We start from the raw sequence: 25,370 nt of genomic DNA, 5'->3' as shown, positions 1-25,370 counted from the left end.
TACTAGTCTTTTAATGCACTTTTAATGTATCAGGTTTGTGTATCTCAGTGGATACTTAGCCAAACTTAAGGGATCACAAATGAAAAGTTATGTATGGTATTGTATAGTGGCACACTGTAAAATACATGAAAAATACTTTTGATCCTAAAGGCTGCACATGAATTTTTGTTCCAGATACATATGGACGTACATGCCTTAATTTCCTTCCTTTCTGTGGTTTTGAGTATAGTTTCTGGGGCAAAAGGGGAAGCTTTGAGGCTGATTCCTTCCAGCCACCCAGTGGAGGTGACTTGTTTCCTACAGCCATTAGTAGTAAGAAATTTGCCTTCAGCCTGTCAAAGTTTGCTTTGTTTCCTGCTGTCAGTGCCATTTATTTACTCCTGCTTGCTGATCAGCTGGCTGATAGAGAAGAGGAATAGGCTGTTCCAAGAGTACAATTGCAAGGAAACGCTGCTGCTATATTGTTATTTGAAGAGAGTTCCTGAATACATAAGAGGTGAAAAAGAAAGTAGCAAGGAATAAAATGAAGTGTAGAAGCAAACAGTCTCAAATTATCTGCCCAATAAAAAAGAGAAATAATGACAGATCTTTCACTTACTGTATTCTCTTTACTGTGTTTCTAGGTAATCTCATTTTTCTCCAAGCTCTGATTCCTGCAGTTATGTTGATGTTCTACTGAAAAATAATTTGCACTCTATGATTCTGAAATCATGTTTTTGCTTCTCCTTCCTTTTAAACTTAATCACAGCAATAGAATATAATTATTATTAAAGCAACAATTAGTAAATATTCAGAGATCTGTAATTTCTATACTCTAGAACACTCCCTTTGCTAATTGTTGGTCTTTGTTATTTGTGAGCCAGTTTGGCATAGTGGTTAAGGCATCCGTCTAGAAAGTGGGAGACCGTGAGTTCTAGTCCCACCTAGGCAGAAAGCCTGCTGGGTGACCTTGGGCCAGTCATTTTTCACTCAGCCCTAGGAAGGAGGCAATGGTAAACCACTTCTGAAAAACCTTGCCAAGAAAATTGCAGGGACTTGTCCAGGCAATCTCCAAGAATTGGACACGATTGAACAGATTTTTAAAAATTGCATTAATTAATTTCACACACTGTATAAGATTCTTGAACACAAAATGCTGAAAATACCGCCTAACTTTTCAACAAGATGCCAGTACTAAACATAACAGTAAATCATTGCTTCTCTTCACATGTACTTGAGTGAATAATATCTACTATCATTTTTGATGTTCTTAAATGTGTGCATAAGCAGTTCTCACCTATATTCCTTAACTCAGTAGATGTCTATTCTTCAGTATTTATTTTCAAACAGGCATTGGGAATATCCTGTGGATGTTAATGGGTTCTATCTTCCATCAGCCCTAGTTGGCTGAGCTAATGATTGGGGACAATGGAAGTTATAGTCAAACTCTAAGTTTTTAAATTTCTCTCTGACTGACATCTTGATTTCTCAGAAGTTTTGAATGCTGAATCTCTATTAACATACTTTAAATTGTTTCTAGAGTCTTTCAGTCAATATTTATGGATTAGTCTGATGAGTATGCAAGGATTTAATCTATATACTACTAAAACTCTTGTGTCTATAACATTCAACTGGGCAAAACTGTGTGTCATAGGGCAACAATTTTTGAACTAAGGTACCTCAAATGGGCTAACTTACAGAATGCATCCCATTACTCCCATGGGATTGAAATTTGGGAAATTTGTGGCTGCTTCAGCACTGCACTGCAGCAGTCAGCCCAGGTCACGTAATTGTCAGCTTATTCCTGACCTCTTTCCTGCCTCCTTCTGTCCTGTGTGCCCAATGGGCTGGTGATAAGGCCTGATGGGCGAGCAGCAATTGGCTGCTTTGGAACTGAGGCAGAAATTTGAAATCTCTTAATGGCAGTTTGCGATGAGGATGAGGGAGTGACCTGGATGCCTGCTGCCAAGGTAGGGCTGCCTGGAGGGTGCCCGTGGTCGATGGATGAGCCCTCTTCCTCCCTCGGAGGGGGCCCTTGGGGACATGGTGGAATGGGGAGTGGGGGTGCAGTATTCCTCGTGGTCTGCAGCTCCCTTTCTTCCACCTCCCCCAAGCAAAGTGGCAGGCAGTTCTGTGGATCAGTTGAGGAGGAGGAAGCTTCACTGGGGTTCTCCTGAGGGTCATGAGGGGAGGACAAATGGCACAAACCTATACATGTGGAAATGAAGTGAGGGGAGGAAGGAAGGAAGGAAAGAAGGAAGACTTCTGCCAGCTTCCCACTAGCAAAGTCAATGGGGAAGCCAGCAGCAAGTCGCTTACATTCCCACTGATTTTTTGCCCTAAGTCATTCTATTTCTCTGTTTAGGTAAGGAAATATCTCTGAAACGATGACCCAGCGGGTCATGGGTTGTCTATAGAGAATAAAGTTCTCTATTAAAATGTGATTGGTTTGTTTTTATTTGGTTTTGTATTTTGTTTCATTTCAGGTTAGCATGTTATGTGAACCCAGATACATTGATTGTGCAGTAATTGATGGTTAGGATGCACAAGAGCAAATCTATGGTTTCCGTTGAATTGGTTAGATTCATACAACACACTGTCATAAATCTCAGCTTACAAATTACAAATGCTAGGTACACACAAAAACCAAAAAAGCCTACATCATAGCAATGTGTGACTAGCCTGGAGTGTGAATCCAGATAATTCTGGATTATTCAACAAACCATGAAAGAAACCATGAGCTAGTATGCTTTGTGAACCCAGCTATATAAACCAGGATAAATACCTTGCAGCCAAGCACCTTGAAAGGAGCTTGGTGGCCACTCGGAGGGTTCCTTGTGTGGAACAAGTCTTAGGATTCTGGGTATCTGTCTGCCATTTCCATTACTGTCTGAAGCAGGCAGAAGCATGGTTACAAAGCATCACTCCAAATGGGATGAATGGATATCAGAATGGTAAATGTAGTTCAGTATAGATATGATAAACATCCATTTAGGTAGTTTTAAAGATTGAGAAAGGCAGCATTCATTGGGGGCTATAGGAGGTGTCAAAATCTGCAAGATGGTGGACACAGCACCACAGTCAACATTGCGGCAAGTACAAAAGGGGCAGGATTTCAATCACAACACCTCACCCCCCAACTTGCAGATTTTGACACCTCCTGTAGACACTGCTGGCTGTGTCCCTCTCCCCATTCTTACGATACTTCAGCTCATCCCCAGCCTATAAGTGAGACAGGCTTACTTTCCAAAAGCATACTGAAGACCTTGAAAACTTGCATGTTTGGGGAAAGGGATATATTGAATGGCCTTAATTTTGGATTTCTTTTCTTTATGGATCAGCTCTTGTTTCTTTTTTGCCTGTCACTAATGATATAATCTCACATCCAAAAAGTTTTTGCCTGCCACAGACATAATCAATTGGTGCAGTATCCTTGTGATTATGACATGGGTACATAAACTCACAGAGGTAACTGTCAACCATCAATCAATAAACCTAACCCTAACCCATTTAATGGGGAACAAAGTATGAGCCAGCTGAAATAAGCAGATGTAATCAGTGTGCAAAACTCACTGGTGGGCAAAAAAGGAACAAGAGCCCATAAGGCTATCCCTATTTTCTGGCCCTTGATAAGGATGGACACTTCCTGGTTGTTCTATTCCACAGAGCAAAAAAAGCAAATAATGTAGTTAATGCAAATGGGAGAGGGAAAGAAATTGTCCTGCCTGTGCATAAGATGCTGGATCAGGCCAAAGGTCCAGCTAATCCAGTATTGTGTGTCACCCTGTGGCCAACCAGATGCATACAGGAAACTTGGATCAGGTGTTACTGCTTGACATGTTGAACTAAGGTAGTAAACTAAGAAACTATCAAGACTAGTAGCTACTAATAGCCTGAGTTAAAGAGCTACCTACCCATCCTTGAATCTCCAGAAAATTACCAGCATGAAATGTACTGTCTCCATTGCAGATGTTGAAGGTGGAGAGCTGTGTTAGTCTATGGTGGCAAAAAAATCAGGAGTCTGGTAGCACCTTTTCCAAGTAACACTTTTTATTAAAAGGTATAAGCTTTGATGATGCCTTTTAATAAAATTTGTTAGTCGGAAAAGGTGCTTCCAGACTCCTCCCGATTTTTTGCAACCATTGCCAATCTCTTTTTCCTCTGTTTCAATTCATTGCCTTTTACTACCTTCCCTCTAAGGTGACGGCATCAAAGTCTAACAGATTTTACACATCTTGAGAATGCCCTTGGATGGTTTCAGAGAATGGTATCTGAGATTGAGACTGGTGAAGATCATTTTAAAGAAGCAAAATAAGATTATGCAAGGCCAGATGTTGTCACCGTGAGATCTTCAGATTCAGTGTGGGCTCTCTCGCTCTACTTTATTACTGCATGCCCCCTAAACAGAGAGGGGGAAATGCCAAACAAAGTATACAGTGGCTTCAGAAAGTATTCAGACCCCCTTCACTTTTTTCAATTTTGTTATGTTGCAGCCTGATACTACAATAGTTCAAATTCATTTTTTTCTCATTAATCTATACTCAGTACCCCATAATGACAAAGTGAAAATAAAATTGTAAAAATGTCTGTAAATTTATTAAAAAGGAAAAACTGAAATTCACATTGGCATAAGTATTCAGACCCCTTACTCAGTACTTTGTTGAAGCACCTTTAGCAGCAGTTATAGCCTCAAGTCTTTTTCAGTATGATGTGACAAGCTTTGCACACCTGATTTGGGGGATTTTCTGCCATTCTTCTTTGCAAATCCTCTCAAGCTCAATCAGGTTGGATGGGGACTATCAGTGGACAACCATTTCCAGGTCTCTCCAGAGATGTTCAATAGGGTTCAAGTCAGGGCTCTGGCTGGGCCACTCTAGGATATTCACAGAGTTGTCCCTAAACCATTCCTGTGTTGGCTTGGCTGTGTGCTTAGGATCGTTGTAATGTTGGAAGGTGAACCTTCGGCCCAGTCTGAGGTCCTGAGCGCTGTGGAACAGGTTTTCATTGAGGATATCTCTGTCCTTTGCTCCATTCAGCTTTCCCTCAACCTGGACCAGTTTCCCAGTCCCTGCTGCTGAAAAACACCCCACAGCATGATGCTGCCACCACCATGCTTCACTGTTGGGATGGTATTGGGCAGGTGATGAGCGGTGTCTGGTTTCCTCCAGACATAACGTTTAGAACTGAGGCCAAACAGTTCAATCTTGGTTTCATCAGACCAGAGAATCTTGTTCCTCACAGTTTGAGAGTCCTTCAGGTGCTTTTTTGCAAACTCCAAGCAGGCTTTCATGTGTTTTGCTCTGAGGAGAGGCTTCCATCTAGCCACTCTGCCATAAAGCCCAGATCGGTGGAGGGCTGCAGTGATGGTTGTCCTTCTGGAACTTTGTCCCATCTCCACACAGGATCTCTGGAGCTCAGTCAGAGTTACCATCGGGTTCTTGGTCACCTCTCTTACTATGGCTCTTCTCCCCCAATTGCTCAGTTTGGCCTGGCGACCAGCTCTTGGAAGAGTCTTGGTTGTGCCAAACTTCTTCCATTCAAGAATTATGGAGGCCACTGTGCTCTTGGGAACCTTCAGTGCAGCAGAAATTTTTTTGTAGCCTTCCCCAGATCTGTGCCTTGCAGTGATCCTGTCTCTGAGCTCTGCAGGCAGTTCCTTTGCCCTCATGGCTTTTGCTCTGGTACAGTATGCATTGTCAGCTGTGAGGCCTTCAATAGAGAGGTGTGTGCCTTTCCAAATCATGTCCAATCAATTTAATTTACCACAGGTGGACTCCAGTCAAGGTGTAGAAGCAACTCAGCAATGATCAAGAGAATTGGGGGGCACCTGAGCTAAATTTCAAGTGTTGTTGCAAAGGGTCTGAATACTTATGCCAATGTGATAGTTCAGTTTTTTCTTTTTAATAAATTTACAGACATTTCTACAATTCTGTTTTCACTTTGTCATTATGGGGTACTGAGTGTAGATTAATGAGAAAAAACATGAATTTGAACGATTGTAGTATCAGGCTGCAACATAACAAAATTGAAAAAAGTGAAGGGGGTGCTAATACTTTCTGAACGCACTGCATATACTAGCAGCTTCTCCCTTTAAAAGCTGGCCTGGTCTTCCCGGTTTGTGTGGGGCGTGCCATTCCTTGGAGTAATCGCCGGGAATGCAACCGACTACATTTCCCAGGCTCCTTCCGGGCATCCAGAGGTGGGCGGGGCCCTAAGCTAAGATTCAGACCAGCTGTAGGTGTACTCGCTGGCGTGGAGAAATGCTGCGAGCTGAGGCTGCTGGACGGCTTGCGCTCCGGCGCTTGGGGTCCCTCGGGGCTATTGCATGCGGGAAGCGGGGCTATACTTCTGGGCAGGTGAGCTGGTGGCAGGGTAGGTGGTAGCTGTGCGCATTTAGAAGCAACTCTGACTGCCCATTTGTGGGCGGGCAGGCAAGGCTTGCGCCGAGCTAGAACTGCCGGAGCGGGACAGGGCTTCGTCCCCTGGACTCCAGAAGGCTGTGGGCCGCTCGTGCCTTCTGTGGGAGCGGGAGGGAAGGCAGGGGCAGGCGAGGGAAAGCTCGCGCACATCTGTATGCATTCAAGATTTCACGACTGAGCTTAGTGGGGTTCAGGCCTCCGATCTGGTTTCAGCAGGTCTGCTCGCGCAGAATGTTTGAATTAATACGGTGCAAGAGAGCACCCCAGAGCACGTGCAGAATTTATTTCACATTGATCAACTCTATCCAGCCAGTTTGGAGAGAGAGATGTGGGTGCAATTCTTCTTTTCCAGCATCTTAGTGGGAAGTTATTTTGTGGGAGTTTCTTGAGGGGTTCCTGGATACAGTTAAATCAAGGAGCCATGCTTTACTGAGTAAGGAGAGACAGTAGCAAATCTCCTGAACTCGCCTACTCCCCACTTCTGCGTGCATCAAGAGAGACATTGTAAAAGTGTCTGACTGAGATACCACCTGTGAGTGTTTATTGTTCTAATTAGCTACTGTCACTGATCAGTTCCGGTGAGTCTATCACTTTCTAAGCAACACGTTTACAGGTTGTGGGTCAAAAAACAACTGCTGTTAACAGACAATATGTGTGAAGGAGAATACCTTCCAGGACTGGGGGCCTAAATTGAGATGGGAAGCTTGAATTTGCTGGCATCTGGCAGTAGTACTTCCATCAATCAAAACAATGTGTGGAAGACAGGCTGCCTCCTGACCAGCTGCAGCTGTGAAGGGGTTGAAATCAGCCCCTTTAAAAAGCTGGCTCTGAGTGCTACTCTGTGTTGCCAGCCACAATTTTGCATGCCTGCTGGTCTTTTGTGGTGCAGTAGGAAGGATTGGGTCTCTATAAAAGGAATGCTGACAAGGACCCCCCCCCCCAAACCTTCAAGCTGTCTGGAGTAATTTGCACTAATTTGCATTACCCATCTTTCTACCTGCCAGCAATTTTACCCTAGTGATTGCTTTTCTCATAATGCCAGGCAAAGTGTCCTAAATTACTGTGTGAATTGTAGTGTAGAATGAATGCAGGTTCTTTGGTAATCATGGTGTGGTTCTCGCTCTTGCTGTTTTACTCTTTCTGTACATGCATGGCTCCCTCTTGGTCATAAACCCATGGACAGGACTTTCATTAAGTGGAAAAGGGCAGAGGAGGCCTGTGGGTACAAAGGGCAAGAAGGACTGCAGTCCTTTTGACAATGGATTTGAGATAACACACTGAGTAAACAAGGCTAATTACAAAGGTCAAAGGCAACTTAGAGGTGGGTCTGCCCCCTCTGTCCTATTCCCACAGCAGGAAATTGAACCTGGGGCTGGCTTTAAGCTAAGGCTGAAACAGTAGCAGATGTCTGGTTTCTTGTGGGTAGCAAAGGGATTGCCAAGATGTAGTGGGGTCAATGTCTGCCTTCCTGGGAAACTCAGGGCTGCAAAATAGGATTTGTTGGTTCTGAAGTGAAGTAGCTGTGCTTTGGGGCAAAGGGGTGTTCTTCCTTCTAATTGGGCTATGGTCAGGAATAGCTATGGTAGGACTGATAATGGACGTTCTTTGCCTGTCTCAAACTGGCTTTGCTCTGAATGATCACTTGGGAGTTTCTGGCGATCATCCATTGCCTTCCCCTACAGGAGAACCTGAAACAGACACCTCTCTATGACTTCCACCGGCATCATGGTGGGAAGATGGTGGCTTTTGCAGGCTGGAGCCTCCCTGTGCAATACACACACAGCCACTTGGACTCCCATCTCCACACACGTCAGCACTGCTCTCTCTTTGATGTGTCCCACATGCTCCAGGTAATGTCAGAGGGAGTTGAAGGGCTTAAAAGTCACCACCTTGCTGTCTTGGGCTTCCTCTCTCATGTCCCCAGTTGTCTTTCAGACTCAGCAAATGGATCTTAATTTAATTAAAATTGCATTCATAGATTATGCTAAGCCATAATTTATTGAATAAACTACATTGGCTGGATTTACAAAACCAAATCAGCCATATATACGATTTCACATTGTGTTGATCCAGCACACTCCTTTGATATTTTGGGAAACCGAAACCCATGTTCTTGAGAAAGACTGCAACAAGTAGAGCTCTGCATTTCTGTCACTGACCAACGTGCCTTGTGGGGCACTACTGGAAAGGTGCCTGAGAGGTTTTAACAACTATAGCTCTCAGGGGCAGATTCCAAGATTTGTATATGCAAATGATGTGTGCATTTGTATAAGAGGGGGGGAGCTCTACCCAGTACAGATACTATCTGTATCTGTTTTGATCCTGCCCACTTCTAGCATATAGCCCCCAACCAAAGAGGCAAAGTGGCCTTGACATTAAACACACACACTTCCCAGCATGAATTGATCCATCAAAATTGCATTGTGTCAGGCATTTGTAATACTGTGTCTAAATTTTATGTAAACAGCATGATAACAAATGTACTTTCAGACTATAAATTTCATGCAACTATGGTACTGTTTGAGGTGGCTCAACTTTTCTAGGGATTAGAATTTGTATTATGATGTATCTTGTTTTCCCAACACTGGAATTAATATAAGAAATTTCTATTAGTGCAAATCAGTTTAAATCAGCTCTTCCCAAACTGTGTCTTTCAAACAGGTTGGATTTCCAAGACAGATGGGAGTTGGCCTAAGAAATCGGGGGGCGGGGGGGCACTACATTACAGGAAATAATTGTTAACTGATGGATTACCTTTGCCAACATCATTCCACTGGCTTCCCTCCCAATGTCCTTAACTTGAGGATACAACAGAAACCTTGTGGCGCCGCACCTTTGTAATGGCCTCTCCAGAGATACTTGCCTGCCCTGGTTATATCAGGCAAAAACATTTCAATTTTCCCAGAACAAGTTGAACATTTTAGAAGCCCTGGGAATTTTTACTATTTTATTTTGATCTTCTGATTTATAGTTCTGTTTTTTATAATTTTATTATATCCTAGCAGCACAGATTTGTGGACGATATAGGATAAAGGGACAAATTGACTGAGAGAAATACCTAACTTAATTAAACCTTTCATGAATATCACTGACCACATACAGTCTTATGTACTAAGCAGGCCCAAAAGTTATGTCTTGGTATGTTGTCCTTGTTCCTACAGGTCATGTGGATAATGTAACATCATGGTCTCTCTTCCAGATTAAATGAAGTAAAAAAAATCTCTCTCTCTCTCTCTCTCTTACAGACTAAAGTGTTTGGCAGAGACAGGGTGAAGTTTATAGAAAGTCTAGTAGTTGGGGATATTGCAGAGCTGAAGCCTGATCAGGTACATTGCCACCAAATAGATCACTTGGAGTGTCCAGTCAATAGCATGGTAGATTTGGCACTGATGCATCCAAGATCAAATCCATGCTTAGTTAAGTGGTCTTGGACAAATCTAGATTACTGTAACTGCTTCTGATTATCATATTTTATGAAGAATATTGACAAACTGGTGCATATTCAGATGTTGACCAAAATGGTGATGCGATCTGACACCGCAGTTCTGTAAGGAATGGTTGAAAGAACTGAATATAATTAGACAAGTGAAAAAAAAAATTAACATAATGACAATTTTCAACTATCTAAAGAACCATCATGTTTTCTGCTGCTCCAGAGATTAGGAAACAGAACAATGAGTGGAAACTAGAAATCAGACTATGGCAAAATTAGGAGCTCCTAATAGTAATGAACTCTTCAAAAGCAGAATAGTCTGATACAGATACTTAAGCACAAGATGGATTGCTATAGCTGAATCCTCCATTGTAGATTCTGCACTGAAGATGTTAGATTAACTGACTGCTAGTTCCAACTCTATTACATACTTCTGGTTCTCTATTTTTAAAGAAATGAATAACTTTTCAACATCCAAAACCAATGTCTTGAGTACAAAAGGGCCTTACATTTGAATAGTTTTGGTACTCTTCACCTTTAAAAAATTGAATTCATGGCTTAAGCAACAGAAAAATACCATATACTACTGAAATATTTTTAAAAAACAAAGCACTGTATGTAGTCATGGAGTTAAGAAATTAACACTGTGCACAGCCTGTACTGAACTGTAACTCTTAATGGAATCTCATTCCGTATTGTGTTGCAGGACCAAGGGATATGTACCTTATGGAGTGGGGTGGGGAATGTTCTTTTGGGTACCAGCTTTGATGGTTATCGAATTTATATCCACTTCTCAGCTTCAGCTTCCTTTCCTTGGAAACTGATCTCATAGACCAGTAATGGAATTGGCTGAATTTAGCTTTCCTTTCAGGGCACACTCTCTCTGTTCACAAATGAGAAAGGAGGCATTATAGATGATTTGATTGTGACCAGCACCTCAGAGGAGCACCTATATGTGGTCTCTAATGCCGGTTGCATGGACAAAGATTTTGCCCTCATGCAGGTAAGTTTCTTGCTGCCGTTCATTCCCAAGAGGCAGTAGTAGGAGTAACTGAGATAAGAGGGATGACATTCTGTTACAGGAATAGAATAAACAAGGAAAACAGTTATCCTCTATGTGTATCTTGACCTTACTGTTCGCTCTATTACATATTGCAGAACAAGATGAAGGAAATGAAGGCAGCTGGCTATGATGTACACTTGGAGGTGTCAGACAATGCTTTGCTTGCTTTGCAAGGTAAATGTAATTTCTCCAGTAATTGCCATCACCATCATCAGGAACTTAAGAAGCACCTTATGTCAATATTATCTCAAGCATTCACCTTGAAAGAAGATGAATTCCTATAGTGCCAGCCCCTTGGACAAGATTAAATTAGATATATAATATTGTATTTTATGTGGGACTAAATTTCTTCATTAAACCTTTGGTGGGTTTCCAGAACTATTTAAGCTACATGCTGGTCTTTCTACTTCCTCCCTGTTTTTTCTGCTACCAGGTCCTGCTATGGCCCACGTGCTGCAACCTGGGGTGGCAGACGATCTGGCCAAGCTGCCCTTCATGAGCAGTGCAATGATGGTCGTATTTGGAGTGCCAGGCTGTAGGGTGACCCGCTGTGGCTACACAGGCGAGGATGGCGTAGAGGTATCACACTGACAGCTTCTAGACATGAGCAGGAATAAGGATCTAGTGGAAAGAAAGGATTTCAATAGCAGCAAGTGGTAAGGTGGTATCCAAGTGGGACAGGCTGCCTGAGAAAAGACTAAGTTATCTGAGGTTTAGAGGAAGATAATGTGTTGATATGGAAGAAATAATTTAAGTTGGATGAAAAATAGAGTATCTGTCAAATCCAGATATTGGGTTGATTTAAAATGCAGGTCGAGAAAATGTTTGGCAATAAATCACACCAACTAAATGACATGCATTCTTGTGCCTAGATCTCTGTCCCTGCAAGTCAAGCTGTGGAGCTGGCTGAGCTGCTGCTTAAGGACTCTTCTGTGTGGCTGGCGGGACTTGCAGCGCGGGATAGTTTGCGGCTGGAAGCAGGCTTATGTCTTTATGGGAATGACATTGATGAGAACACAACCCCTGTGGAGGCCAGTCTGGTATGGACTCTTGGTAGGTACCCACTGAATTCTCAATTTCTTCCAGCCAAAGCCAAATTTGATCAAACTGCCCTACATCCACCCAACCCCAAAACTGATGAGACTTGAAACATAAAGACTAAATATTGGCAGGAAGCTATAACTGGAGTATAAACAGGGATGGGAAGAGTGCAGTACAAGTAGTTGCTCCTGAAGGGAGGACCTTCTGCTCCACAGTGGGGGAGCTAGTGCTATCATGGTGCTGTACTTTTCTGATTTCCTCCCAGGGAAACGTCGTCGTGTTGCCATGGATTTCCCTGGTGCTTCAACCATTTTGGCCCAAATTAAACAGAAACCAAAAAAGAAGCGTGTAGGGCTGACTTCCACAGGACCTCCCATCCGGCAGCATGTGCCCATTCTTAGCCCAGAGGGCAAGGCAATTGGTAGGTAGTCTAATGGAACTGACATCTAGATGATGATGATGATGATGATGATGATGTCCTGTTGCTGTAGCTGGCTTCATGTGACTGGATTCACATATCATGCCAAGTCAGGTTTGTGTAATAATGTTTCACTGAATATATCACAGTAGCTGGATCCATACAACATACATGTCCAAAACTAAATGATACATATTTACACTTAGCAGATTGTGTAAACTTGAGATGTACAAAACAATTCAAATTTAAAATGTTTTGAACTAAGAACATTCCATTTTGAATTTGAATTGGGCTGTTGTAACCTAGTAACAAACGATCTGAGCTTGAAATAACCATGTCCTGTTTGTTTTTAGCTGCTAGCTAAAACACCATGTTTGTTCATTGCTCTTTGTTAATCGGTACAGATTGTAGCTCCTGTAATCCACAGCTGACTTTGTTTTTAACTATGCTGGTTGAAATTTGTGGGAATTAATCCAGCACATCTGGAAGGCACTGTGCAAGGGAAACGAGAACCTTATGCAATCTAAGGGCTACTGGATAGGATGGTTTGAAAAGTTGGGAGCTCTGTTTCCTGATGTTTCTGTTATTTGTAGAAACTGTATGCTCCTTATTGAGCAATACTTTGGCTGTTTTCTGTGCACTAGGTGAAGTTACTAGTGGCTGCCCATCACCGTGCCTGCAGAAGAATATTGCCATGGGCTATGTGGACAGTGAATATAGCAAACTGAACACAGCCCTCACTGTAGAGGTGAGGAAGAAGAATTACCCAGCTCTTGTGACCAAAATGCCCTTTACACCTACCCATTACTACACTATAAAATAAGCTGCTGCCAGCAAGTATTTGTAATTTTATATTACACTGTATTAGAAGACAAGAGATACTAGACTCTATGAGGGGTCTGGTAGATGACTACAACTGAAGACAAGCTGGGCCTCGAGAAAACTTTATCAGTCTATCATTGATGACTGCAGTGTGAGGAGGAATGTTTGAGGACTGATAGGTAGAAAAGTAATCTGGTTTTATTCCTCTCATCTGCTTGGTAGCTTCTTAGTTACTGTCATGAGTTATTTAGTTCAGATCATGCACATGCAGTTGATCTAGGCTATCTAAACTTTTTGGGGATTGGGAGCCACATTGGAATTGGGAAAGCACATTCTGGGCATTCTTACAACACTGGAGGCGCAGTCAGTCACAAAATTCTAATTTACCAGAAGAAAAACTGAAGATGATGCTCTCCACTTAACTTTTGTACTCTCGCCTTCAAGAACCCGTTCTGTGTATCCCAGCTGATCACCTGTCTTTTTTCAGGGTAGATGGATGCTAGACTGTAATCCTGCTCCATTTTTATATTCTGAGAATGTCTGAGTCCCTTGGTATTTTTTAAAATAAAGATCAGTTAGTTAGATACCAAAGTTGGTGTCTGTAGGCACAGGGATAAGTCAGAGCAAACTTTGCAGCAGAACTTGTGAGCAATTTTCTTTAAGACGGCTTTTATAATTGTTCAACACATGTTTTGTGAGAATAAGCAGGAGCAGTGGTTCAACTTAGGCAAATCCTCTTTTAATTTTTTGCTTTTACCTGAGCTGGAGGCTTTAGATAGTCCCTTGAAGTACAGCTCAGCTGCTGCTTGCTTCATGGGTGCATCCATGAAATTTTCTTGGCAACAATAAAATAGTTTACTATTGTCATCTTTGGTAATTTTTGTTTGCTTGTTTTGTTTTTCACTCCAGCCCATAGCCCTGGAATTTCCTGGTGTTCTTCCATCTAAGTACTAGCCAGGACCAACTTGGTTTAGTTTTTCAAGGTCAGCTAGGTGCTGCCATCCACTCTGGCTACCCCATTTCTGCTTTGATCCGCAAAGACATACCAACTTTCTCGAAACCATATGCGAACCAAACCCATCGAAACGCAGAGACAGGTTACAATATTTACAGGAGCTGATGAGGCAAAAACATAGCTGTTAGCTTCCATTTAAAATTAATGTTAGCTCCATGGAGAGAAGTTTAGATTAGGAAAATAACACAAGGAATAGTTGCATGCCTCCCTTTCAATTTTTTAGTAAAAAAAAAAAGTGTAGCAGATCTATTTTCTGCTTAGTGTGTAGTATGGCCCTTAACTAATGAAATGCAGTTCACGTGCATTGGCATGCAATAGCTACTGCAGTAACACCCAAGCTACTTTTGTTTTTTTAATTACTTCTTTATAATCTATACATTACAAACTATGCAATAAGTGGCAACACATGGCAGAGAAGAGGAAAGCTCAGTATTGCATCAGCACGTCTTCGATCACACAACTGCAGAGACAGATTCATCTTAGACCTCCAGGTCATAAGCACCATGGCTTATGGTTTGCAAGCAGAACTGTTCTAGAAATTGAGCTAAAGAAAGTCATTAGCACATACTACAAAGCTAACAGAGGTAGAAGACATTAAAAAAATTGCCCAGACCAGATTTCTCCAATCCAGTCCCTACCAAATGTGAAGAACAACTCAGAATTCCCAATGATTGGCCATGTAGTCTTGGAGTTCTCAAGCTGTAGGCCAATATGCCTGGGCACTGCTGACTCAGACTACAGTTTATGGTAGGCCTGAGCTACTCAGATATGGTAGCAAATGGTGATTCATACTCAACTGGAAAAATGACCCTGTTCCCTTTCTGAACAGAAGCTGGCTCAGGGCCAGAGGTATTCAAGTACCACAACAGAAAGAAATGAGGTCTGTGCCAGCAATTTAATGCTGAGAAAAGGTAGACTGGAGGCCAGTCTGCAGACAGGTTTGTGGCACAGCAGGAGAAACAATAATGGAAATAATGTAATGGGGAAGGAGGGGAGGGAATTGCAGCTTCCCGAACCTGAGTAGAGCAATCCTGAGACTCAGCGCTTGGTAACTGGATGGATAGGAGCAGTCCTCTCAGCACCAGTGATGGCCAGCAATTAAGCCACAGTATGGGAGAAACAACAACTCTGATTGCACCTTCCCTTTGCACTGAAACAGCAGGGCTTCTAAGTGGACAGGCAAGCAATCCTGTCCTCTGTGCTCCTGGTGCAGCAGGAGCCTGGCTTGGTCATCTCTGTTGTTACTCCCGATGTGTTTTTGTATTTGTGTTGCTTGTGCTCTCCCTAAATTTAAAAAGAAAATCTAAGCATATCAAAATCTTCAAAAAATGCAATCTGTGTTTTTCTGGGTACCCTCCCCTCCTTCCCCATTACATATCCCCAAACCACTGATGCCATTATCCAATAACAGTTCAACTAATAAAACAACTCACCACACAGAGTAGTGTGAAGAGCCATCTGGAGTTTCTCCATTCTGTCCTCCAGGGCCTGGAAAGGAAGAAAGAATGATCAGTTAAATCATTCAGCTGATATTTTCCTGATCCTTGGAAGACTCCTGTTTCCCTTTTGTCTTGCAAAGTGTTTACTGAAATGAGTTTATGGAAGACCAGAGTGAAATGTCCCCAGTGATAAACCACTTTGCTTCACAGCTTCCTCAAAATATTTTCCTATGCATTAATTCAGCCTCTCTTAAAACAGCTATTCAAAGATCTGTTGGCAGAGAAGATCCAGCTACAAATGATGCATTTTGGAAGCAAATGAAATGCATTTTACAGTAGGTCTTTTTAACTTGTAAGAAGAAAAGGACAGTACACTGTCCTGCTAACCTAACCAAAAGCCTATCTAGCCAGCATCCTGTCTTCCTGCATCCAACAAAATGCCTCAGGAAAGACCCCAGTAAACTTAGCAGAAATGACTCTTCTGCTGCACCTCAACCCACTAAACTATTCATAATCAGCAGCATGCTGCATGTAACAGTCATCACCACAACTAGTGCCTCCAAAGCCAGAATGGGGTACTGCCCCTACCCCAAAGTAATACAAATAGTAAAAAATATGGCCACACAAAATCATTTGTCAGCAGACACAGTGGAAACCCTGTCATGCTGTCATTGGTGAAAGTAGCAGCAACACTCAGTGGTAGAAGCTGGCTCTCTTTTCTAGTTTAAATAGATTTGTGCAGTACAGAACTAGCGTACTCTCAAGAAAGTGCTAACCCTGAGCTTTTAAACACAGCTCTAGTGCTCTTTCTGAAAAGCACTAAACCTGTTTTTATAAAGACCACAGAGAAGACATGACAAGCACCTTGGAAAGCACAAGTCAGGCATTATGTGAAGAGGTGCCTCTGCCAAAGCCAGACCTCTCTGGTCTCACCTGCAGCAAAGCCATACAGGCCACGGAAGGCAGTTCTCAGCAACTGGAGGGGAGGGTCATGCCTACAGCAGCCTAAACTAGGCATATTCCATTCCCTAACCACATCAACCATCTCACTGTCAGGAAATAAGCCATATTGTACGTACAGCAACAACTTTGTCAGGAGAAGAGGAAAAACACTACTTTAAAACTGGGACAGCTAAGGATGTCTTTAAGTTGCCTCATTTATGGGCTGGGGATGAGACAGGGCAACATCATGAGGACGTGGCAGAAAGAGATGGTTACCTGGGCATGTTCATACCACAGTCAGAAGGAATTGAGGAAGAACCCTTTGTCTCAAGCCAAGCATCTGTTAATTCATATTAGCTCACTGAAAGAGGGACAGATTTCCATTGAATAAGACATAATAATTACCATTTAACATTTATGAAGTGCTCGTTCAATTAAAATGTGTATCATTAAGATTTTGTTAATCAGTCAATCATATTTTTGGATATTAATAACATTTGCATATTAATATTTTTTCTTCCAAGTCTTACTTTTATTAAGTAAGACTTGGAAGAAAATTTTTCTTTTAATAAGAAATAATATAAACTTTAAGTTCAGCTTTCCAACTGGCAGCAAGATCTTAATGAAGAAGTTTTATCCAGTTAGTCCTGAAGAGTTTCTGCTAGACAATATTGAGTTAGTTGGCAATTTCCTAATCAGTAATTTGCAGTGTAATAGATAAAGATTAAAAAAAATAGTGCTAAATTATTCTAAAAAGTTTTATCAAACCAACTTTTTCTAAGGCCTGTGAGAAAAAAGAATTTTGGGCACAAAATAATTTTTAATAAGAAATATTTAAAGTCTAATTTACACATACATAGCAGCTAAATATATGTATTCAATATGAATACTCTATTAAATAGAATAAAACTAGATTAAGGCCAAGTTAAACTAGTTAGCTAACTACAGCCATAAGCTCCAAAGTTTCACAATACCTTATTAATAATTCACTGCTGAAGTAAGGATAAGCTGGCCAATAAATATCAAGAACAAACCCAAACTGTGCTGCCAAAATAAATCTACTTTGTTGCCAAATTTCATAGCCCAATCTGAGGGTACTAGGGAAAAACATGGACTCTGTGGAGTAGGGGAATATTCACCTTTTACAATATGAGTTGTAAGAAACACTATGTTTTTCCTTTCAGAACATTCACTTTCCCCCTCATTTGCTATACTATGCCAGGATAGGAATACTTTGCTCTGTGATCAACTTCTACAGTATTATTCATGGGCAATGCCCTTGCAATTGTGGAAGGGAAATCTTTTTGGAGGAGTTAGAACAAACTAGCTTCATTAGAGCTACATAACCACATGTCAGTTTAATAGTGCTGCAGAATTCATGCTCCTCTCTGCAGACTCCAAATTAACCTTAGAAGATGCCTCAGTATCAGAAATGCCTGGTCGTAGATAGAGGACACTGTTAACAGTTGCTGTCCAACTGTTGTGCATGCCTGCACCAAATGGGCAGGGAAAAAACAGGTCATAGAACTGGCATTCAGGGTGGAGCAAGGAATGCTGTGTCGTTAGGGCAACCTAGCCTGAGTACACCAAGGAGGCCATGCTTGATAACAGAACTGACCAGCAGCTAGTAAAGTCCTCTTGGGAAAGGGACAGGACACCAAATCAGATCTGGCTCCTTCACAGGACCTGCTTATTGTTCCCCCACTTCCCCCAGGCACCTTAATAGCCAGAAAGGTTGGGAGAGGAAGGTGTTAAGAAGGATGGCTGGAGCAATAGGCCTGGCAGGTCACTCTGGCCAGGGCTTCACCATTAACTCTTTTAGGGCAAAATAATGGTATGGGGGAATGGCCTTGGGAGACAGGGCAGTGCCGCAGCCAAGGGAAAGGTCAGATAAAAGGCATCTTAGGCTGCAGTAAGAATGTGGACCAGGCAAGGGGTTCAGGAGAGACCTTCCCTAGTTTCTTGGGCTGTAAAGGGGACGTACGTTCAGATTTACAAGATTCTGTTAATGTCACCTTACAATAAAGCAGAAATAGCTCATCTGGCCGTGCGTCCTGTCTGGTCTACCTCGCAAGGCTGACAGGCAGCGAGTCAAGACGGACCCCGCCCCTGGCCCGGGTTCTCCACGCGGGGGGCACACTTGGAGGGAGACCCGGGCTGACCTCCAGCCGCGCATCGCCCAAGAGTCAAGCAGGAGCCCCCGGGACGAATCGCGGCGCGCGCGGGCGGGAAGCGGAGCGCGGTGGGCGCAGCGGCGGCGGCGGCGGCAGCAGCGCGTCGCTTACGCGGGGAGCCCTACCTTGCCGATAGTAGAGGCCGGTGACGGTATTCCCGTAGACCCGCCAGGCCACCTGGATGCCGAGCAAGCTCACCAGCAGCCAGAGCAGCAGCAGCTGGAAGAGGGCGGCCCGCAAGTCCTGGGCCTCCCAGTCCGACAGGAACTCCTGCCCGAGCCAGGTGAGCGCCCGCAGCACCCGCGTGGGGGCCTCCCACTCCGCGGAGGCGGGCCCGGCCCCCGCCTCAGCCTCCGCCGCCATCAGACCCTCCCGCCGCTCGCGCAACGCTGCGACACAAACCCCGAGAAAACTGTCAGCGGGGTTCCACTGCGCGTGCGCACAAACTAACTTGCAAACCCCTCCCCGTTTTGGCAGAAGAGAGTCGGTGTGTGTTCTCGTGCGTACGCGCGCGCGGGGTTCCTGAGATCGGGAGCGGCGATCGGGGCCAAGTCCGGGCCAAATTTCCGCGCAAGACGCCCCACAGAATTCAGAGACAGACATAATGAGCGTGCGGTTTGGTTGCACTGCGCAATTTCTTATAAAGCGTACTTCTTTTATTCTTGTTATTCAGCGATTCCCCATTTTTACAAAACGTTTTCAGTGAAGAGAAGCCGAGTGACGAAGGAAGCCTGTGCGATCTTCAAGAAAAAAGACCAAATCGGGACCGTTTTGAGAAACGTTTAGAAAACCAGTTCAGTTGTTAATACTTGCATTTCTATATGAGCAGCTTCAGTACCGTTAGTGCCGGTTGAGTCAAGAAAATGCAAGCATGTCGAAGTAGTTTTGACTAGAAGAAAGAAAAGAAGGAAGAAAGAGAGAGCGAGAGAGCGCGAACGTGCATTAAAGCCCATGACACCGTTTCAAAGCATCCCCCTCGCCTCTTAAGAAAATTTCCACCGGTGCTTCCCAAGAAGCCGCTTTTTACCACTTTCGCTTTCGTTTCCCCACTTCCTGCAGAAAGGAGGCAGACTCTGCTGGCTTCCAGGGTTCCTCCGCCTCGAGCTGCTGGGTTTGGAGTGCGGGGAGCACGAAGTGTTTGCTGGTAAGGTTTGTAATTTTCTCTGAATGGCAAAACGTTGCGCTCTGTTGCTTTCTAGGTATGAGTGGCTGTCGGATGAACGAGAAGTCCCACGTCCACCTTCAGTAGAAAACCCAGGAGCAGCGGCACCCGGGGGGGGGGGGCTCCCTGGGCCCCAAGGCAAGCCTCTCGCAAACGTGGTCATATTGCAATAAAATAACTGTTTAAAACGTTATCTGAAATTTGGATTTTTCTTAACATAAAGTTTTAATATTATCTTTAAATGTTCTGTTAAAGAAGGATGGATCTTTTTCTGTAAAGATGTAAGATATTATACAGTAATTCTTAATGATTTATACTATAGATATTGATTATTGTTGTTGATATTTACATATTACTTGGATTTTAATAATGACCTGCAGTGTTTAAAATGATATAAGATATTCAGTTACATAACACTAATAAGGAAAATTCTGACCTAACAAATTTAATTTGTTTAATTCTGTGATGCTTGTGATTTCCCTGTTTATTCAACTTGTATTGTTTTTCTTTTGCCTCTTTTTTTCTTGTTGGACTTTTAAAAATTTTCTTACTTTCTCAAAAATGTTTAATAAATTTAATAAAAAAAATTTTCTTGGACCCTAACATTTATAGTATTTGTTTCAGTTTCAGTGTCTGATATATCTCTATCATTCACATACAAACTCCAGTGTTCCTTCACTTCATTTTCACCCCTAATAATTTCAGTACTTTACATCTATTCAGTCTGCTGGAGACTCCTTGTTCTTCCATTATCACCATGCAGTGACCATCTACCTATGGATTCCTAGTTTCATAAATAGCCATAACAACCTATGTGACACTAAGTCATACATGCTGACATCCCTTTTAGCCTTTTCATTCATAATAAAATCTATACCTTTACTTTCCTGCCTATGTTCATCAATTCCATTCCTTAAGATCAAACCACCTTCATTCAGCTATATTACATTCCTCAGCTTTATCTTAGTCTTGCAGAATACAGCATATCTAATTTTCTTTCATGCCAATTGCTCCTCTTACAGTCCAAACCATATATCAGGGTTATTACCAGATGGACCTATAAATACTGATTCTTGCCACTTTTCTTGGCTTTGGTCAATCTCTTGTTTTAATAAGATAGAATTGTCGTATCAAGAGTCATATGTATGCAACATGCAGCATTTCCTGCTAACAGTGAGGTCAGAACTGGTCAGTTTTGGTACATAGTAGCCAGTATGTGATAAGTCCGGCCACATTCTGAGGCTTCTCGTAGAACTGTCACACAGACAGATTCAGGGATGCAAGTATCTGTTTAGTAGTTTATCGCAAGAATTATAGATGTGATTAAGAAAAGAATTCTAGCAACTGTCCAGTTTAAATGCAATATCTGGGTCTTCTTTGTCTGAATCACTATGCCACACTGGATATAGCTTAAGGTTTGTTTTTTTTAAAGTAACACATTGATACATCTTGAATTTTAAAGCAAAAATGAATATTGAATATTGAGTTTTGAAATCAACAGTCTTGTCTCAAATTTGAAGTTTATAATTTGAACTTATTTGCTGAGATTTGGTAACAGTTATGAATGACTTTAACACAGTAATCAAGTTTATATTATTACTTTTCTACACACACACACACACACACACACACACACACACACCTGTTCCCTGCCTAATACCAACACAGAAACTGTAAAGGCATTGAAATCAATTGGTGATAACAACATGAAATTCTGCTGTTCAGAAGAGAAAAAACTTGTCTGTCTGTCTATCTATCTATCATCATATATATATATATAGCTGCCCATCTCACACAAAGTGACTCTGGACGGTGTACAACAATTAAATAAAATAACAAATAGATAAAAACAATCATTATAAAAGATAAAAAAAGTGATTCTTAAAATGCAGCATCAAAAAGTTTAAAAATTCTAATTCTACTGGGAGTCCTCTTAGAAGAATACCCTGAAACAGCTGGATTAAGTTCTGTGTGTGAACTGAAGCAGGAAGCAGGATCTGAACTGCCCTGGGCACCACTTGTTCTGTGCTGTTGAAACTGCTGCTTGCCAATCTGGCTGAGCTGCTCCCAGTCATACTGTAGCTGGGCTGAAAAATCCAGATGACTGGCAGCTGGCAGCAAAGAGATACAGAAAACTCTAATTTTTCATTGCCATTTGGTGTTTGTCCAGATTTTTGCAGCTGTAATACAGTACCGTATGCCTACCTATTGAGGTCCAACGGGACCTGGTGGGTTTTTTTTGTTTGTTAGTTAGTTAGTTTGTTTGTTTTAAAGATTGCGTGGGGCAAGGAGGAAGTTGGTCCCAGGCCCCCTCTGCCAGTGAGCCCCAAGGTGCTGCCTCCCTTAGTTGATTGTATGGCCCTCATGGGAGGTAGAAGGGAAATATATGGGAGGTCCTAAAACTGGCTGATGGACCTGTCCCTGGTGGGCTGCAACACCAGTCACAACCATTTATCCATGTAGTTAGTCATCTGCAAGTCCACTTCAGCTCCTGGTAGCTACCTGGACACATCCATGCATTTTTCTTAGCAACTGTGCAGAAGTGGTTTGCCACTGCCTTTTCCCAGAATGCCTTTTCAACTTCCAGGTCTAGCCTACAGCTTTAGAATTCTCTGGTGATCTATTTAGGCCTGATTCTGTTGAACTTCTGAATCCAGGCAAGGTCAGCCAGATGCTGCCCCCTGCTGGGATGTACTTTCTTTTCAAATTTAATTTATTTTAGTACAGTAAGCCAGTGTTTCTTAAAGTGTGGTCCTAGGAACCCTGGGGCCCCCCCAAGACCCTCTCAGGGGTCCTCAGAATCAAAATTATTTGCCAGATATTGCAGATGTTTGCAAAAAATGAAAACAATGACACTCTTCTCGTTTTTTTATTTGTTAAAAATAGGTTTTTTCCCCCTGAAAATATGTTATTTATGGTAATATCAAATGGGTTTAATATTTCTACATTATTCAATAAATGCATATTCTATAAATGGATCAGTTTAAATTTTTAATACAGTAAATATTGATAAATATAACCATACAAACAAGCTCCATAATTTTTAAAAGTGGGAAGGGGTCCTGGTAGAAAAAAGTTCAAGAAACACTGTACTAGGCTACGCCACTCCAATCATGACTGACTTTGGGCAGCTTGCAGACCTCCAAAACAGTAATAAGATTAAAACTAGATGCAACTGTACAGTCATAAAAAAATAATAAAACAACAGCGTGATAGATCACACACTACATGCCAAGGGTTAGCCATAACGCTATCCTCATCAGGAAAGATTAAAATGGCTCCTTCGGCCCTGCAAGGCCTTCTGAAACAGCTTAATGTCTTTGTGAAAGCTAACAAGGCTGGGGCTTGTCTGATATCACAGAGAACGTTGTTCTAGAGAAGAGGACAGCTGTCACTGGCAGTCACAGCCATGGTTGCCCACCTTGATGCCTGGGTAATAAGTTCATAAATCAAGACTTTTCAGTAGCTGCTAGTTTGTCACCATCTTGGCTTCTCCCTCCTTCCAATAGCGTGATACAATGACTTGGTCCTTCTGTTTTTCTTTTTTCCCTGACAATACAGAAGCAGCAGGATCAGAATGAGTGCCACAGAGTACCTTCCGAAGATCGATGAGGAATTGTACTCCCGCCAACTGTGAGTGTGATAACATAGGACATGAAGGTGGGAGGAATTCTAAGGAGCTCAAAAAGGATATTGCTTGATAGCTGGTATAATAGAGTCCCAATGCGGACTGAGAGTAGCTGGATAGAGAGTGAACATCTGGTGGAATTTATTTTGGAGAAGAATCTGGAGAATAAGACAACTGTTAGCCTTCTGAGGTTGTCCAGACAAGAAGCGCAACCAAGAGCACTAGCTCTATCTTTACTGTAAGGTTACGTTAACAGACTCTTGCAAGACTGAAAGTATTTCTCCCCTCCTTTCCTTTCCCTCTCCAGAAAACTAGGGAGGGTCTCTTCTGAAACATTTCCCATGCCCTCCCTCCTTCTGTGGACTGAGATACCTTTTACACGCTGGTTGTCCAGTCTGCAGTTCTCCTCCTCTCTTCTGAGGTCATTCCCACATACCATTCCCACAACCTAGGATGGGACTAAAATCTATAATGAGAGAGAGAACAAAGATAGGGAGTGGTAGTTGGCAAAGAAAACCAAAGTAAGGTGGAAGTGCAGTTGAACAAGAGCAGAAGGAATCCACTGTTCAGCCTTGGCATGTGCTGTTTTTGTTCTAGCTATGTGCTGGGCCACCAGGCCATGCAGAAGATGGCTACAGCTGCGGTGCTGGTTTCTGGAATGAGGGGGCTGGGGGTCGAGATTGCCAAGAATGTGATTCTTGCAGGTGTGAAATCTGTCACTCTCCATGACCAGAATGATGCTCAGTGGAGTGACCTGTCCTCACAGGTATGCAGTTTCCTGGCGTTGTCTAACAAATGTGAGAGAGCAATTGTAAGGCCTAGAGTAGGTCTTCCTTTGATTCTGCTCAAACATTCTATGCAGGTTTTTTCTGCTGTAGTTACTTTTCCACAAGCCTGTATGTAGTATATGTAGATCCATAAACATCTCTTACACACTCATATGCACATATACATGCATACATATACATTTATATATTATCAATTTCTAAAATCATTCTTCACCTCCTTTGCAGAGAGTATTTCTTTCTGTGCAGAAGGAGGTGGGGAATGTTTCATCCCCTCCTTTTGTAGCACAAAGGAAGTAGCACATTTCTTGTACAGAAGAATTGGGAGTGTCTTGTTCTCCAATTCCTCCTGTCTAAAGAAAGGTTCTCTACCTTCTTCAGCCCAGAGTGCTATGAAGTGAGGAGGGAGGTCAGTCTCCACCCAGACCTCTGTGGGGTAGACCAGAACCCCTACAGATTTCTGCTCCTGTTAATAAGGCGCAAATTATGTTTTAATTGGTTTTAATGCACAAACTGTGCTAGCTCAAATAATCCTCACCTTCCCCCCCACACCAGCATTGCCATGCCTTTTTCCCATCATTCACACTACTCTCAGTTTACAAATGGGCCAGCAGGGCAGTGTGATTTTTTCTCACCCATCCTGGTTGACTGTGGATCTCACTGAGCTTGCTGCAGGAGTGGGCCCTCTTACAAGGCAATTGCTTCCTCCACTCTTATTTATCAATCAATCAATCAATCAATCAATCAATCATATTTATATAGTTGCCCGTCTCACACAAAGTGACTCTTATAAGCTGGAAGAGGGGATATGTTTCCATGTCGGCCTCACATGCTAACATTTAAAATCTCATTCACTGAGGTAATTTCTTGTAAGCCTTGGCCAAGTAAATGTGCCAGCAGTGGTTTGCAGGTGGCATCATGGGACCATTGGAGGAATGCCCAGCATTTAAAGACAGTTTTCTAAGTGTGTAATAGAACCCAATATCCCAACATTCTGAGTCATCCAGCCATCTGGATTCTCAACTAGTCCTGATGTATTGCTCATTTAAT

General features: G+C 42.5%; 3 protein-coding genes across 4 annotated transcripts in view; 2 read left to right on the top strand and 1 right to left on the bottom strand.

The window, feature by feature from the left end:
- Positions 1 to 6,177: 6,177 nt before the first annotated feature.
- On the top strand, positions 6,178 to 13,251 carry AMT (aminomethyltransferase). The gene is made up of 9 exons (XM_007428412.4): positions 6,178 to 6,335; positions 8,081 to 8,248; positions 9,644 to 9,724; positions 10,703 to 10,834; positions 10,990 to 11,068; positions 11,328 to 11,473; positions 11,767 to 11,947; positions 12,201 to 12,356; positions 12,998 to 13,251. The coding sequence occupies exons 1-9, from the start codon at positions 6,240 to 6,242 to the stop codon at positions 13,174 to 13,176; spliced, it is 1,218 nt and encodes a 405-aa protein (XP_007428474.1). The 5' UTR covers positions 6,178 to 6,239; the 3' UTR covers positions 13,177 to 13,251.
- A 146-nt stretch (positions 13,252 to 13,397) lies between these two features.
- On the bottom strand, positions 13,398 to 19,200 carry TCTA (T cell leukemia translocation altered). Of its 2 annotated transcripts, none has more exons than XM_025166770.2 (3): positions 18,871 to 19,200; positions 15,624 to 15,678; positions 13,398 to 14,291 (listed from the first exon to the last, which is right to left on the bottom strand). In XM_025166770.2, the coding sequence occupies exons 1-3, from the start codon at positions 19,106 to 19,108 to the stop codon at positions 14,126 to 14,128; spliced, it is 459 nt and encodes a 152-aa protein (XP_025022538.1). In that variant the 5' UTR covers positions 19,109 to 19,200; the 3' UTR covers positions 13,398 to 14,125. The 2 variants fall into 2 exon arrangements, with proteins under 2 accessions (XP_025022538.1, XP_007428473.1); XM_007428411.3 differs by lacking the exon at positions 13,398 to 14,291 and adding an exon at positions 14,530 to 15,474 and having other exon boundaries at positions 18,871 to 19,184.
- Positions 19,201 to 19,253: 53 nt separating this feature from the next.
- Positions 19,254 to 25,370, top strand: part of UBA7 (ubiquitin like modifier activating enzyme 7) — a 46,652-nt gene continuing 40,535 nt past the window's right edge. Inside the window, exons 1-3 of the mRNA XM_007428410.4 lie at positions 19,254 to 19,889; positions 23,469 to 23,540; positions 24,133 to 24,301. Coding sequence (XP_007428472.1) covers positions 23,485 to 23,540; positions 24,133 to 24,301 — 225 coding nt within the window. The 5' untranslated portion in view covers positions 19,254 to 19,889; positions 23,469 to 23,484. The remainder of the gene's footprint in view (positions 19,890 to 23,468; positions 23,541 to 24,132; positions 24,302 to 25,370) is intronic.

Source organism: Python bivittatus, unplaced genomic scaffold, assembly GCF_059951505.1.
Source record: "Python bivittatus isolate LINGU-HERP-01145 unplaced genomic scaffold, Pbiv_v1 ctg000080_np1212, whole genome shotgun sequence".
NCBI classification, from domain to species: Eukaryota; Metazoa; Chordata; class Lepidosauria; order Squamata; family Pythonidae; genus Python; species Python bivittatus.
This window is presented reverse-complemented; position numbering and strand designations above follow the sequence as displayed.